General features: G+C 36.1%; 3 protein-coding genes across 4 annotated transcripts; all 3 read left to right on the top strand.

The window, feature by feature from the left end:
* The first annotated feature begins 532 nt into the window (after nucleotides 1-532).
* LOC102625486 (mitochondrial fission protein ELM1) lies at nucleotides 533-6,406 on the top strand. The gene is made up of 10 exons (XM_006487850.4): nucleotides 533-851; nucleotides 2,317-2,555; nucleotides 3,409-3,505; nucleotides 3,840-3,989; nucleotides 4,152-4,278; nucleotides 4,528-4,640; nucleotides 4,729-4,792; nucleotides 4,891-4,984; nucleotides 5,062-5,170; nucleotides 5,958-6,406. Exons 1-10 carry the CDS (start codon nucleotides 669-671, stop codon nucleotides 6,057-6,059), a joined length of 1,278 nt encoding a protein of 425 aa, XP_006487913.1. The 5' UTR covers nucleotides 533-668; the 3' UTR covers nucleotides 6,060-6,406.
* Nucleotides 6,407-6,556: 150 nt separating this feature from the next.
* On the top strand, nucleotides 6,557-8,090 carry LOC102625769 (casparian strip membrane protein 2-like). The gene is made up of 3 exons (XM_006487851.4): nucleotides 6,557-7,345; nucleotides 7,442-7,565; nucleotides 7,677-8,090. Exons 1-3 carry the CDS (start codon nucleotides 7,053-7,055, stop codon nucleotides 7,893-7,895), a joined length of 636 nt encoding a protein of 211 aa, XP_006487914.2. The 5' UTR covers nucleotides 6,557-7,052; the 3' UTR covers nucleotides 7,896-8,090.
* Nucleotides 8,091-8,779: 689 nt separating this feature from the next.
* LOC102626053 (OVARIAN TUMOR DOMAIN-containing deubiquitinating enzyme 6) lies at nucleotides 8,780-15,647 on the top strand. 2 transcript variants are annotated; one of them, XM_006487853.4, is made up of 10 exons: nucleotides 8,780-8,999; nucleotides 9,556-9,599; nucleotides 9,684-10,569; nucleotides 10,822-10,983; nucleotides 12,791-12,868; nucleotides 13,860-13,938; nucleotides 14,030-14,175; nucleotides 14,694-14,759; nucleotides 14,854-15,028; nucleotides 15,249-15,647. In XM_006487853.4, exons 3-10 carry the CDS (start codon nucleotides 9,886-9,888, stop codon nucleotides 15,464-15,466), a joined length of 1,608 nt encoding a protein of 535 aa, XP_006487916.1. In that variant the 5' UTR covers nucleotides 8,780-8,999; nucleotides 9,556-9,599; nucleotides 9,684-9,885; the 3' UTR covers nucleotides 15,467-15,647. The 2 variants fall into 2 exon arrangements, with proteins under 2 accessions (XP_006487916.1, XP_006487915.1); XM_006487852.4 differs by having other exon boundaries at nucleotides 9,556-10,569.
* Nucleotides 15,648-16,449: the final 802 nt, after the last annotated feature.

The raw sequence follows: 16,449 nt of genomic DNA, 5'->3' as shown, positions 1-16,449 counted from the left end.
TCTCTATGGTTTCTTCTCTCGTTATTGTATTTATAATTTTATGAAATAAAAAGACAAAAAAAAAATCATTGTAATGACTAAATCGAATAAATAAATTGAGAGTTTTAAAGATTCTTGAAATTTATTTTCCCAAAATATTATGTGCGCGTTTAATGGAGATATATAATTAAGATTCCTTAGTGTATTTTTCTCCATGCTCTTCTTCGATAGTCATTCAATGACTAAACAAATTATTTATTGTAATGGATTTTTTTTTAATACGTAATGGGTTTAATATACATTTATCTAACTGTTTCTAATGAAAAATTATGAACTGTTTATGTTTATTTATTTATTTTAAAAAAAAATCTTTAAGAATCTCCTGTCCCCTTTCTCGTACATATTTTGTCTTTTTTAAAATATTGATCCCGAACTCAAAATGGGCCTTGATCTATTTGAATTGGGCTGAAAATTCTTAGATCCAGTACTTAGATCACCCAAAAACAATTATTAATTAATTAAAAAGAAAAGCGAAATTATTAATTAATTAAAAAGAAAAACGAAATGCATAAACAAGAAGACGAATAAGCAAAAAGACTGTTTGTGAAATTGCATCGTTTCTTCATTTCCTCGCAAGTTGCAGTTGAATTGTTGAATTATCTGTAATTTGGGATTAGGATTTTGAAGACATGAGGCCAATAAGGCTTCCGGAACCGCCAACGCAAACTATGGGTGTGCCGGAGATCTTTGCAGCCGGTGCTTACAGCGTCATTAGACGGGCCGTGGTTATCGGCAACGGTCACCCGGGTTCTGAGAATCAATGCGTCGGATTGGTTCGGGCGCTTGGGTTATCCGATAAGCATGTCCTATATGTGAGTTCATTTTTAGATCTTTGTTTCATAGGAAAATAATCATATTATTTTGCATGAAGAAATTTTTTTTTTCTAGTTTTTATTCATTGCTATTGACGTTGTGTTTTTGTAAGAATTTAGAGAAGTTGCTCTGTACATGTAACGTTGTTGCTGAAAATTATTTAAAAATGTGTGAACTAAGGAAATATAAGTAAATGAGGTGGAATATTTGGGTGTGGGGAACTTGGTTTGATTAAGGGGGCAAGGAAGCTGGCGTAATTACTGCTGCATTCTCAGTTTAATGATGATAGGGTTATGTGGTCGAGAGATATAGATGGTTGTGGAGGATTGAAGGTATTGGTTGATGAATAACTATGGGGGTAAAGGGAGCGCTCTGGAGTATAATTGTCTAAGACCATTGTGTAATGGGTGGGAAAAAATTTTGTGGTTAAAATTTTCTAGTAGTACTAATATTTTCTGGATTTTTCTGGATGATTAAATGATTAATGGTTTTGTTTCCATTCCCTAGTGTGCAATGAGACAGTGTTCTTATTTGGTGAGATTGGGTGTGAAAGTGTTCATGATGCTCATCATTGTTGTTTACAAGTAACAGTTGCCAACTAACCATGCATGCTGGTTAAAGAGGGAATATAGTGTTGGGATTTTTCCATTGCAATTAAATAGAAAACTGTTATTATTTTGTTAATTTGTGGCTTTACCACAGATTAAGAAGACAAAATATCATTTATCAATTGAACTTGGATTTTAGGGCTATATGTTGATGTTAATAGGTTTTACTCAATGATATGAGGGATTGTTTGAAGTGAAAAATTTGTTGTTTATGGTTATCTAATGCTTGAAATAGTTGGACAGTTTGTAGAAGCTTGTAGCAGTAGGGAAAAAGAAGAAAAGAACTAGTTCCTAAGCTAGAAAGAAGCTGATCACCACTTTGAGAGAGCTTCAAAAGCTTGTAAAACTCTTGCTTATTTATGGATTTTCAATTGATAGTGTACTAGGTTGTCAGTACCTAGTAGGATCGTAATTGCCGATTCTGGTAGAAAAGAATGTCTGGTTTAGGATAAAAACTCTCTGTGATACTTATTGCAACACAATTATAAAAATAATTTAAAAATCATCGTAGCCCCATGGACCACCCTCAATCATATCCATAAAATTATGAAAATTACTAAGTTTTCCTGATGCATAAAACTTGTCAGAAGTTGAGAAAAATGAACCAGCAGCATATTAACCTGAAGAATAGATAAATGCTGAAGTGACTAAGTTATCAAAGTATCATTCCAAATCAAAGCTTGGGTGTTAGAATTGGTCTTATTTTCTCTCTTATAATTTGTCGAAGGTTGATGCAGATTTCACAGGGTAATTTTGTCATTTAGTGGCCAAAAATTCTTTCCTAGCTCTAATTTAATTAATTGTCTCTGTGTTTGATTTTGTGGTTGTTTTTATCTTATACTGATATGATGTGCAGCGAGTTACAAGGCCAAGGGGAGGAATAAATGAGTGGCTTCATTGGCTCCCAGTATCTGTCCACAAGAAGTTAGAATATGTCATTAGGCAAATTTGTGGTTACTCGCGTCTTTTGTCAGCAGCCCGAGGGGAGAAACCTGTCCGTCACCCTTTGGAAAATGGTGGTAATGTAGGTTTGTCATCTGTACTTGAGGCTGATGTGCGGCAGATTGTGACTATGGCCCGCGAAACTTATGAAAAGTATGCTTTTCTTTTTTTCTATTTTTTATTACTGAAATTATTTATCTGTGCAGTTAAGAAGTGTGTCAAGGTAGACTTATGGTTGAAACCAATTTTAGATTTACTGGAGCTAAGAAATTTGGAATAGTAGTACTCCAATTTTCTGGTTGGTTTGGTCCTGGTTTTGTTATCAGTATCGAAATTTATAGATTGACCCTCCCTTCTGCAAAGTCTTTTGTTAAAAGCTAGCAAAGAAGAAGGATTGAGAGACCTACCGTTAAAATATGGGGCACTTTATGAGTCTTCGCTTGCAAACGCTAATGTTGATAACTGAATACAGGGTGTTCTGAAATGCAGTTCTTCCCAAAATTATTCTGAGAATACTCGGCCAAGCCAATATATATATATATATATATATGTATGTATGTATTCTTTTTTCCCCTTCTTAGGCAAGCAGAAAACATTTTGGAAATGTACCATGGCAGTTAAGAAAATTCGGACCCATAGTTTCTTCAGCGCACTCTTCCATTCCCGATTCAAATTTACCCTCACGTATTTGGCACATGGTTAAATAGTTGTTAAGGCTGCCTAACTTCATCAAAGATTTCTGATTCTCTGTGAATAAAATGCTTCTCGCAGTATCTTTTGTCTTTCACTTGTTCTTTTTGGCAAATTTTGACTCTTGATGCTTTAGTATTGTGATGCTTGTTTTTGAACTGGCATCATCCATCTTCTTGTATATTCCAATGGATATTGAATTAGCCATGCTAAATCGTGCACTTTATCACATTGGATTGGTATAATCCAATGTACATTGTAAAGATGCTTCTATGTTTGGCTGCACAATAATAATGATTTCTATTAAATTTTTCAGGGATGGCCCTTTACTGGTAGTTGCATCTGGTAGAGATACCATTTCTATTGCAAGCTCTATAAAACGTTTAGCATCTGACAATGTCTTTGTTGTTCAGGTTTGCCACTGGACCTTATTATTGTTCTAGTTTTGTACTTGATTGGCTTCTTGGAATAATTTGCTGTAAATGCTGTAGTTTTGAGATGTTTGTCTAAGGTAAATATAGTTTTATGCATGGTGTCTATTAATTGACTCTTTTCAATTAATCTTAATTAGTCTTCCAGAAAAGAAAGTATAAATAGTGAAAATAAGAAAGTAAATTAACTAAATTGGAATATAAGTACATTATTACTTTGGAATAAGTAATACATCAATTTGAATAGCTTAATAAAGTCAGTGTTTTCAATTCTATCGACATGACTTAAGTTTTGTTTCATTTATTCTTTTTGCAGATACAACATCCAAGGGTACATTTAAACAGGTTTGACTTGGTGATTACCCCCCGACATGATTATTATCCTTTGACTCCTGAAGGACAAGAGAAGATTCCTCAATTTCTTCGCAGATGGATAACTCCATGTGAACCTCCTGATGGGCATGTGGTATGTTATATGAATTATATTGGCCCATAGGTCTGCTTTAATGAGAAACTCTAGCCTTATGGAATATTATTTTCTTTTCTTTCTGAAACTGAAGATTGTGATCCATCTTGCGGACTTGCTTTTGCTTCTCTTCTTTTCAATCTAAATCTTCTATAAACTTAGGTCCTCACAACTGGAGCTTTGCATCAAATTGATTCTGCTGCACTTCGCAGTGCAGCTAGCGCATGGCATGAGGAGTTTGCGCCTCTGCCAAAGCCTTTAGTTGTGGTTAACGTCGGCGGGCCTACAGGTACTTTCTGTGATGCTTGTTCTTTAGTGTTTTGCATACCAACTTGTACTTGCTCTGAAATTCAAATAGCTACATTCTATATGGTACATCATACCACGCCATATTCAAATTTAAGTTTTATATGGATGTCTGAGTTCTGCAGAGCATTTGAAATATTATTTGGGTTTGTTATCCATCTTAGTTATGGATGTGAGTATGAGGAGGGTGTGTGCGTTGTTTATATGATCCAATACCAAAAATTCTTCACAGGCTGCTGTCGATATGGTTCGGACCTTGCTAAGCAGTTAACGGCACACCTTCTCAATGTGTTGGTGAGCTGTGGAAGCATCAGAATATCTTTTTCAATGAGAACACCTGAAAAGGTCTTACAACAACTGCTAATTTGTCATTGATTTGTTTTAGAAATTAGAACTAGTACTTTTTATCTTATACTGATTATCATCTCAACAGGTATCAAAGATCATCATCAAGGAACTCGGAAATAATCCAAAAGTGCACATCTGGGATGGCGAAGGTATCTTCAAATCTCAATTAATTTTGAAGTTTTATTTGTGATCAAATATGGCAAACCTGGAAGTATGTTGTATGATTACTTCATGTGATGTTCTGCAGAACCAAATCCACATCTGGGGCATTTAGCTTGGGCAGATGCTTTTGTTGTTACAGCAGATTCAATCAGTCTGATAAGTGAAGCTTGCAGCACAGGGTATTCACAAGGAAATCTTACTCCCGTTTTGATAACAATTTGAAAACTAGTTCATGTTTCCAATGCCTTTCTTACAGGAAACCAGTGTATGTTATGGGAGCTGAGCGTTGTACATGGAAGTTCACGGATTTTCACAAGTCTTTGAGGGAGCGAGGAGTGGTTCGACCTTTTACAGGTTCTGAGGACGTAAGTAAAATACATTTTGCAAAGTTTAAGTAATTTGCAGCCTTACTTTCTCTCTCAAAAATTGTTCTACTATCTTTAGCCTGAGCAATTAATTATGTCGTTAAGTTAGCTCTCTTTGTGTTTATAAGCCCCATGCCAGTTCTGTTACTCAAATGGAAATTGCTATTGCTCCTTAGCTACAGTGTTTAATTTACCAGGCTAATCTTGTCTCAGTCGCTTCACTACATATAATTATACATGTATACACGTACAGCCAAGGTTCTCTTAATTCTATTTATAGGGAAGAAGATCTACTGAAAAGGATGGTAGATAGGTTTCCCAAAAGACCAGAAAAAGTTGTCTAGTGTACTTAACCTGCACCTTTTTTTTGTGCAATACATATGGTTATAAATACAATTTTTAACATGTCAAAAAACAATGATGTGTCATTAAATATCAAGTTAAAATTTGTTATAGCTTCAGCATTCAGTTTTTACTGACCTCAGTTTCCTTTTCTCAGCCCTCCCAACCGTTCCTAACCCTTCATTTTTCTGTTCATGCCGAGTAAAACACTTTCTCTATCGTGTATTGGTGCCTCTTTTTGTTCATTAATTATCACTTGGGACTCCTCTTGAAATCATCTGTGTCTAAGTCCTTATCTTTTGGCACCTTAGTCTGCTCGATTTTTACGCTAGGAATTGATTAGCTGATTGTGAGTTTAGTACTCAACAATTGCAGAATAAGTATAAGATGTAATCAGGCTTCTTTTCCATGTATTTTAGTAGTTACGTTTGTTTATATTTTTCAGATGTCAGACAGCTGGAGCTATCCTCCCCTAAATGACACTGCAGAAGCAGCTAGTCGAGTTCATGAAGCACTGGCAGAGCGTGGATGGAAACTGCGACCATAGGAGGATATCTGTGAATAACTTGTGTCATAAGCACATTGGAATAACTCTCTTTGAAAGTAGTACTTTTTGCAAAATTCTTTTGATCACCAGCATGTATAGGAACAACACCATCTGCAAGAGTTGATGGTCAATACACGTTATTCTTTACCCTTGGGGGTTTCCTATATACGCAGAATAAAAGGCTAGCTTCGTAGTGCGGCTTGTATAAAGGAAGAGGGGCAGGCATATTTTTTGCGGCTGTACCGAAAGCCCTTTTAAGGTTGGGTTTGACAGTGTCTTATATTGTGCTCAAAATACATTTTGTAAATGAATTTGTTCACACAATTGAGTTTGATTGCACACTTGAAGATCAAGTCTGATACTGATCAAATGAAAGAGTGAACGAGATGTGATTCTAATGTTCTTACTTTCTTGACTATGTAAAGAGACAACATATTCATGAAGTGGAGATGATAAAGTGCTCTTTATTTCAGTCCACGAAAATAAGACGTTGAGATTCAGAGCTTTGACTTTTCAAATAATGACAATGCTACCCGAACTCTGTTTCGTGTCCACGAGCGAAACCAACCTTAAATTTGGACGAGTGACCATAAAATCGGGCATGTTGACGACTAGTCAATCTTCAAATTTTTGTATTAGTTGTGAGTTATTTAGGCACAACATAAGCCATGATCTTTGACTAAATGAAAGTAATAACAAATCTTAATCTCTCTGTTTACACATTTCTGTCTTGTCCTGAATTTTGATGAAGTGGATGAAGTTGGCACTCAACGACTCCTACATAACTAAACTGTGCAATAACCTAACTTCCCATGATAATTCTCAAGTGCAATCAAAACTAACCCATTATCCGACATTCTAAATTTCTCTCTTTTCCCTATATAAAACACTCCCATCATACTATTCCGTATCCAGCTCAATCTCCTTAAGCAACAAGCAGATTGAAAGACTCCTTAGCTCCTCTTCATCTCTATTACAGCATAATAATTCCTAATGGAATCGGCCCACGCAATCGACATGCCCGAATCAAAGAAGGTTAATGGTAGCGGCAAAGGAAAGGCTGCTGTCGGAGCTCCTGCAGCTGCCGTGGCCACAACAAAAGCTACACCACATCCAAGAGGAGGATGGAAGAAAGGTGTCGCGATCTTCGACTTCGTTTTGAGACTCGCTGCCATTGGTGCAGCTCTTGGTGCCACTGCTACAATGGGCACTGCTGATGAGATTCTCCCTTTCTTCACTCAGTTCTTCCAGTTCGAAGCTCAATATGATGATTTCGAAGTTTTCATGTATGTATCGATATTCATTTATTTCATCTTATAAAACTCATATTTGTTGGAATAAATTAGTGTGCATTTTCAAAAGAAAATTTTTGCCCCATGCAGGTTTTTTGTCATTGCAAATGGATTAGTGAGTGCATACCTTGTACTCTCCTTACCTTTCTCTATACTCTGCATTGTTCGCCCTCATGCTGTTGGACCAAGGCTGCTCCTCCTCATTGGTGACACAGTATGCTCAATTTACTGACATCAACATAAATTTTTTTTTTTTTCATTTATCATTCATATTCACAATGTGTAGGTGCTGAATATGATTAATTAATTATTAATGTACCTGCAGGTGATGATGGCACTTACAATAGGTGCCGCAGCAGCTGCTGCTTCCGTTGTGTATTTGGCTCATAGTGGAAATCCAAACGCAAACTGGCTACCTATTTGTCAGCAGTTTGGTGACTTCTGCCAGAGCACTAGTTCTGCTGTGGTGGCATCCCTCATAGCAGCAGCTCTGCTCCTGATCCTGATTGTGCTCTCTGCTTTCGCTCTTCGAAGAAGAACTTAGTACTGAGGAATCTGGCTTGTTTTCTCAGTGCATATGATTTGGACTCTGTTATATTCAATCAACTTGTGTGGTCTTGGGACCAAGAAAGGAAAAAAAAAATTGTGAAGAATGTTAGTGTTCTGTGGGTTGCATTGCGTTGCATCATTGAAATTAGTGTTTCTTTCAGTAATGGAATTGCTTGTGTACTTGTTGCCTTTCTGCCCTGCCCTGCTCTTCAATATCTAATTTTCGTATTTTGCAATGTCTATACATACATGAAAATTTGAAAATATGCTATGGATACCAATATGAAATTAGATAATTATGAATTAATTTTAATTTACTCCTAATACATTGATTATCTTTAAAATACCCTTAAAAAAAATTCGTTAACACCGCTTTTTATTTGCCGTCATCTTGTAAATGAAAATGAGAGTAAATTAAAATTTTTATATTTTCAATAAGGTAAAATAATTGAAGTTTATCACCTTATAATAATTGGAAGAATTTTGAAGACAATTAATTTACTAGGAGGTAAAGTGAAATTAACCCGGTAAGTGATCACTTTTTGCTGTTAAAGTAGAGCTATTTGATCATAAGTATCCTTTAGAGAAAATAACAGTAATCGGAGGGTAATAACGTAATTTGAACCAGCTCAGCTTAGGGAAGTAAGGAATCGATCTCAGAGGCTAACATGGAGCAACACAGCCAAGAATCCACCTTAAAAGAAAAAAAAAAGGACTTTTTAATTCTATCTGACATCGCACGTGTAGAGCCACGTGTTACTATCACACTGGAAGTGTCCACGTATGATGTCTGTGGAAGACTCGCCGTCGCTTTGGGGGTGAATTCCACGTCAGCCACAGGCCGTGCCTCACCGTTAAAAGGCAGCCTTTCATTCCTTTTATGCTTTTTCTTCCCTACTGTCTCCTTTGCAATCAAGTTATTATCTTCTCTCTTCTTCTTCTTCTTCTTCTTCTTCTTCTTCTTCTTCGGTCCTAAAAATAAAAAGAAAAATAAAAAAAAACCCTAAAAAACCAAAATCGGCTTCTGCAGATCGCAACATCTCGGCCTCAAGCTTGCTTTCTCTGATTCTCTCCTTCTGTATCTCCGCGTTTCTCTTAGGTGAGTCGCTTGACTCGTTACCTAGTCAACTCTAGGGTTTTCGATTTGTATTATCTTTTTTAAGGGTTACGGTGATTGGTGATAGATGATGATTCTTTATTTTTGCTTTTTTATGTAATAATTTGATTTGGTTGTAGTTCTGCCCGGTTACTCTTTGTTTGGTTATTGAGAAATGGTGGGAAATTAATCTAAAGAATAGAGAAGAAAGTAGACATTTTGGAGTCGTGCTTTTTTGGCTTTTGAAAGAATAAGAGAATCTCGGCAAAAAGGATGTCGTCAATTTGTTGAATATGGTAGATTCTATTGGATATTTTTGTTTGTTCAGAAAGTAATTTTTTTAAAAAATCTTTCGTAATGCTTCTTTCCAATGTTATGAATTACTTAAACATGTTTTAGCATACCGTTAACCCTAATTTGAAAGAGTAGTTAAAAGATTATAGTTTGCTTGATTTTCCTGCCTTTTCTTGGGAACCGAAAATGAAGTAGTAGGGATTAGGTGCACAAAGCTATGATTCTTTTGTTTATTTTTTGAGGAAATGGGTATTCTTGATTGCAGCTTGGCTTTTTGAAGGCGAATTTCTTCCAGACTCTTCTTTTCGGGTAAAATTCGAGTACTTAAAAAAGAGGGTTTTATTGTTTAAAGTTGGAGGTCTGGGTCTCATGAGAATTGTTAGGGGAATGCAGAGATTGTTTCGTGAGGAGCTGAACAAGATCACGCTGCTGAGCTGGAAAGAATCCTTCAGCCAAGGAATTGGTATCACCGTGCCCAAGGCTAGAACTCGCGATAAACCCACGAATACTATGATTTTTAGTCTCTAAGTGAGGTTTTCTTAAAGGAGATTCGGTCAAGGGTTGGAAATTTGAAGCTAACAAATACAGAATTCCAATGACTCGGATTTTGGTTCAGAGAGGTTCTGCTGGGGGTTCTTCTTCTTCAAACCCTAGTCGTTCTGGGTCCTCATCAGCTCGGGCAGAGCCACAGGTTGGTACTTCTTCTCAGGTTATTTCATCTGTGAAAGATGAGGAAATTGGAGAGCAAGTGCAGGAACAAGTTGTCGTGGATGAGCTACTGGATTATTGTGGGAGTACTGGTAATAAAGCATTGAAAAGTGATGATCTTGTGGTGGAAAGCAGCAATAATGATCTGAATGAGAGTTCAAATGCTGCAGCTGTTGATAGTGAAAAATTGGGTAATGAGGAGAATATTGGTTCTGGGGAATCAAAGAAGGGCTTGGGTGAATTGAGGATTTCGGAGAGGGTGGTAGTTGAGAGTGAAGGTTCAAGTGGTGACTCACCGCCTGTTAGCAGTGGAAGTCCTCAGCCGCCTCCTCCACCTGTTCCACCTCCAAAACCTTTGGCAGCAAACTCAAGTTCAAGGAGATCAGTCTCAGGAAGTCCAAATGCTGCAAGGAGTGGGTCCTCTAGAAGAGCGGTTGCCTGGCCTGTTGTTACCACGAGGACTTCACCATCCGGGTCAAGGCCTTCTTCTCCTAGGTCTCATGGTGAAAGTGAAGGGTATAACAGTGCTGATGAGCAGAGTCCTTGCTTTGCATCCTCTTATGACGACTTGGTAAATTTCTGCCACTATTTAGTTAAATGAATGCAGCACATGTGTACTACTGTGATTCATTGAATAATTATTTTTCCTGATTCAACAGCTTACAATAATTATTTTTCTTGAATAATTATGGTTCACATTGGTGGGATGATGCCTTTGATGTTTATTTTCCAGTTCTCTATCTATATTTTTAAAGTTACATTGGTGGGTGATGCCTTTAATTTACTGCTATGTTTCTTTGTGACCATGTTGAATTGATTTCAGGAACGAGAACGTCAATTTGAGATTGATATCAGGCGGGTGAAAGGTTTTGAAGTCAAAAGGATGATGGAGGATGGAAATTGTCTATTTCGTGCTGTTGCAGATCAAGTGTATGGGGACTCTGAATTGTATGATTTGGCCAGACAGATGTGCATAGACTATATGGTAATTTTACTTCTTTCATTATTTTTCTTCAATATGTATTGGTATATAATACTGATGCACTAGAAGATTGAGTTGGTATTTCCTAAGAATTTGGAGGAGGCATTCTGTGGTTCCAATTCATGCTTTCTTTGCATGGTATCTACAATTGTTAACGGTCAACTTAATTGTCTGCACTTTAGGCTATATTGGCCTTGTTTTGTCCTTGCTGTTGAATGTTTATTTTTATGTTTCTGGGTTGTTCCTGCCTTTTCCAAGAAGTAAATAAGAGAGTAATGGGAGATCTACCTCAACTAAGAAACAGTGCCGAAGGAATAATATCATTGTCTTAAATATCATTTCACAACTCACGAGATTATCACATTGATCATTTGATTTTCAATAGGGAAGCTGTTGGATTTTATGAGAATGGAGAAAGGAATCTGGTCAACTTGGTCAACTTTGATTTGTATGTGGTGTTTTGTATGGGACATATGAAGTTGTATTATTTAGGCTACAAGCTAGTGATTGCTAGAGGGGAGGTGTCAGTTAAGATGCCTCTAACGGAGTATTATCTTGGTGGAATGTGGTCCTAATGTTTTGATTTGCAGTTGAAAATGTTAGTATTTCCTCTTCTACACAATTCTCCTGTTTCTTATTCAGTACTTGAATCATAAGTTCCAGAAGGCCCCTGAGTGAGAAGTGAGGATGTGAACAAGGCTTTGGGATTGGATTTGGGTATTTGTGCTATGTGATATTTTCTTTCAAATTATTAATGAATTTCTGGCATGTACAGCATCATATTTGGTACTTGTAATGGAAACTGTTATGACTGCTTAAATTTGTATTGCACATGGGATGAAAGCAAAAGATTTTTCATGTTGCTCTTGTAAATGGGTATAGTAGCTGGTGATATGATTCAGAACTTTCTGTCGAAAGAAACTGATAAGAAAAGTTGTCACTTTAACAAGCTTGAACGATACATCCTAGTTAAAGAACATAAAAAGGATTATAGGAGCAGAAAGGAGAGATTATTAGTAGAAAGTGAAAATAACTAAAATATGATCAGCTTATGAAGTGCTTATATATCATCCGAGTGAGTGTCTTTTCTTTTTTTGTTTTTTTCGTTTTTCTTTTCCTTTTGATTTTGATTTTGATTTTGGTTGAAAATGCAAAGACAAATGTATTTGGTGATGGTGGACATTTGCTGACAAGGTGACAGTGAGTGTACACCATTCACAAGAATTACTATTATATTATGGAGCAGTTTTGGAATTGACACGAAGCAGATGGTCAAATAATTCTCATGCACTTATAGCTTGTTTACTTTATTTCTTCCTTCCCATGGTGGTAATTTGAAAATGGAAGTGGTCGATAGAATAGCTCTGGCCTTGTTAGATGAATTCAACCATAATAATTTACAGCAGTGCTACTTCATGATGTTATCTGGCTTCAAGGCAATTTGGAATTAGGGATGTCAAATGAACCTGTATTCATGGGCACGGGTGTGTCTATCCAGAACACGCGTATTTGAGAGATTGAAACTCAAGTGTTAGTTTAGTGTGGTTGACGTTGCATTGCCCACAGCATTTTGAGAGTTGATGAACACACCTTTATATATTTCAGTTTTTTGAATTTTGCTTTTGCGGTTCTTGAAAGTCATCTGGTGCATTTGATCTTGTAGACCTATCTCGAAGTGTGGTCACCATGTGTATGAGTGTGCGTGTGCCGATTTCTCTATTTCATATCAGTCTTTATGTTTGCAATTATGTTTTGTCTATGGATGATATTGTTGTACGGTATTCGCGTCTAATTGTCTTTGTGCTTTCAGGAGCGAGAGAGGGATCACTTTTCTCAATTTATAACCGAAGGTTTCACATCTTACTGTAAGAGGAAAAGAAGAGATAAGGTATGTAAAACTGTAATCTGAGTTAGCTGTTCACTCGTTGAGTTTGTTGGTTTTAAATGGAAATTTTATAACGATACTTTTGTTCATTATAAATCTCATTTTCTCCTTAACATATCTCATGTAAATTTGCCTCCATAAGTGTGTTCGTTGGTAATTTGAACATATTGTCAACATAACCTCATTATATTCCTTTCCACTTTCGGCTAAAGCCCTATTCCCTTTGGCTTGCAAACATGCTACAAACCATCTGGTGGATTTACGTAAAAATGGACAGATCTTAAAATCTTATTATTAATACCCCCTCTCTTCTCTTGTTTCAGTGTCATTGAATGGAACTATGATATATTTTTTTTCAATGTTTTCATTTTCAAATGGATGAGAAGGAGTGGGGACAAAGAATTGTACATATGGCTTAGGTGGAGAGAAACATCTTGTAGAAGATTAGAGAATAACCTCAAATGGATGTAAAAGAAATGGTTCTTTGTTTATTTCCCGCTCTTCATCGAAACTAAATGTTATTTTTCTTTCTGGAAGGTTGATGAAGAATGGCTAGAAGAATGCATAATGTTAACATAATCCATGATAATGGTGTCTTATATTACTTTCTCAAGAAAGGGATTTTGAGTGTAGATAATGGATTGTTGAAGTGCAGAATTATCTAATTGATTTCTTTACTAAATGGTGTTACTTAATGTTGGGTGATTTACTGGCTGGTTTTTTGCTCCATGTGTAAATGCTGATGAGGAATGTGCCTTTATTAAAATAAAATATGAACTTTATCATTCTAAGCTAAGAATCTGAACCATACCCTTCCACCACTCCCGTTTTGCTTCTCGGGAAAGGGCTTTTCCCTGTAATCTCTTGATGCAAGTGTATTGTCAGTTTTTTATACTGTTTTTGCTGTGTAATGCTTTTATTTAGTTTTTCTATTTGCAATTGTGATAGCTATAGCTTTGTGGTTAAAAGATTTGTTTTAACATCTTGGATGCAGGTCTATGGAAACAATGTGGAGATTCAAGCATTATGTGAGATGTATAATCGGCCTATTCATATTTACTCCTATACAACTGGTACCACTGTGTTTTGTGTGAATGGTCTTAAAAACGCCTAGATGAATTTGCTTACTACTTCATAATTCTTTCTAACTAGTGACCGATGCAGAACCCATCAATATATTTCATGGAAGCTACAATACTGACAATCCTCCAATACGGCTGAGTTATCATCATGGGAATCACTACAACTCCCTGGTGGACCCCCGGCGTATGACAGTTGGTGCAGGACTGGGATTCAGTTGTCTTCGAGGGGTATGCGTAGCTGCTGGGATATATATATTTTTCTTTTCCATGTTTCAATCCTAATTTTTTTTTGGTGATTATATTATTGCAACTCATGATATTAGGTTTCTTTCCGCCAAAAAGGGGGGTCATGATATTAGGTTGATTTTATATTCGAAAGACTGATTTGAGGACTTGTGGAGCTATATTAGGTTTGTTTCTTTACGGCATTAAAAAATGACGTTAGAGAGGGCAAGACTGAGATGTTTATATGTTTATGGAAGAGCGTGTTTATTATGACAATAACAATGTTTATCCTTTAGAAACTTCAAATTCATGAGTTTCTTTTTCCATGGTCGTTCTATTGGATGAAATTGAAACTTCTTATAAGGCTTGAAAGAAAAATATAATAGTCCTTACCGACCAGTCAATGTCAACTGTGTTGGGGATTTTCCCAGACTGTTTCTTTGGGTTTGTTAAGCCGGTCAATGGCTTTTACTTCAATATATGATTTATTAGCTGACATTAGTTTTATGTTTTCTGTACAGACAAATGCGGACAAGGATCAAGTTAAGGCTGCCATTAAAGCTCAACAAGACCAGCAGATTGACAATGTAAATATCTTCTTTGTGCAAACAATTCTCAGCAAAATATTTGAATTTATTTGTGGATAACTAGATTCTACATTTTTTTTTAAAATATTTACAGGCGCTTCTAGCTGAGGGGCGGTTTTATTCTGATCTTGAACTTACTGAAAAGGAAATCGAGTGCATGGTAATGGAAGTCTCTCGGGCTGAGTATCTTGCAGGTGACAATTTGAAGCAGCAACTTGGCCATAAAGAATCATCTACTTCTGGGGCTGAACCATCATCTTCTGGAGCTAGTGAGTGTATTTTCAGTTGACAATGCAAGTGCAATTCTAATAAGTGGATTAAGTCATGACTTGTTTTAACTTCTCAAGAATGAGACGACTGAAGCATTTCAACTAAGATGTCAACTAAGAGCAGTTTTGTTTGTATTTGACACTTGAAACCCTGTTTCCCAAATTGAGTCTGAATTAGATTGCTAGATCCTTGTTAATAATATTTAATATTGGAATGCAGGATCATCATGTAGTGAGACCAAGCTGGAAGGCGGGAAAGGATGTGAGTTATCGGATACCGTTCTCAGCAGCAGCATGCAGATGGTGCTTTCGATGGGATTCAGTTATTTGCAAGTAATTGAGGCATATAGCATATTTGGGGATGATGTTGATTCTATGGTTTGTTATTTGTTGGAAACTGGAAGTAGCAGCAGGCGGAAAGGCAAAGCAACTGAATAAGCAAAGCTGCTGAATTTATATAATGCAGGGTAAAAATGTGGCCAGCAGCTGTGTTGGCATCTCTGTGTTGCCGTTGTAACTGGTTACATCTACCATTCGAAAGCAAAAAGTAGGAAGCAAAATCTGTACGAAACTTTTATTGTGTAACTCTCAATATCAATAAAGTAGGACTATTGCCTGATGCTTGGAATTTCTAAGATGAGGGTTTTTATGATTTTGTCAAATTTCCAGTGATCTAAAACGGGACTAAACAGCTTTCAATGGGTGTTTGCTTGACAGAAGCTTTAACATGATAGGTGAAGGCTCTTTTAGTTATTAACAAATCATTGTACTTCCTAAGCAAGTTTGATTTATTGCTCTCTGGGCAAATTTGTTGTAGGTGTAATAATTTCGGTCCTCATTCTTTATTTTTCTCTTAGATTTTTGTAAGAGATCATTTAAGCAAATTTGTTGGTGTAATAATTTCGGTCCTCATTTTTTTTCTCTTAGATCTTTCTAAGAGATCATTTAAGCATTTGAATCGCAAAAAATTAAGTGACATACGTAGATGAATGGTGAATAATAGTGAAAAATAGAACAAAAGCTACATATCTTTCATTCATGCATACATTCCTAATTAATGCAATAAAAGGTACTCAGGTCTTTGAAATTACTCAATTAAATTTGAGAGACTTATATTATAATACATTCACCAACTTTAGGGATCCTAATTATTGTATTAATATTCAGATGTAATTGTCACATTATATTAGTCATTGATGTTTACTAATTCTTTCTTGAGTAATAATCTTGCCATTTCATGATAAACATTCTTACATTAATAGTTGAGTTGATGTTGCAGTTACTAATGAGTTATCACTTTAGTTATGACTGAAATACTGAAATATAGAACAAAAACTACACATCTTTTATTCATGTATACATTCCTAATTAATGTAATCAAAGGTAATCAGGTCTCTGAAATTATTCAATTGAATTTGAAA

This window comes from Citrus sinensis, chromosome 8 (genome assembly GCF_022201045.2).
Source record: "Citrus sinensis cultivar Valencia sweet orange chromosome 8, DVS_A1.0, whole genome shotgun sequence".
Taxonomy (NCBI): domain Eukaryota; kingdom Viridiplantae; phylum Streptophyta; class Magnoliopsida; order Sapindales; family Rutaceae; genus Citrus; species Citrus sinensis.
The sequence above is the reverse complement of the archived record's forward strand: the minus strand, read 5'-3'. Positions and strand labels throughout refer to the sequence as shown.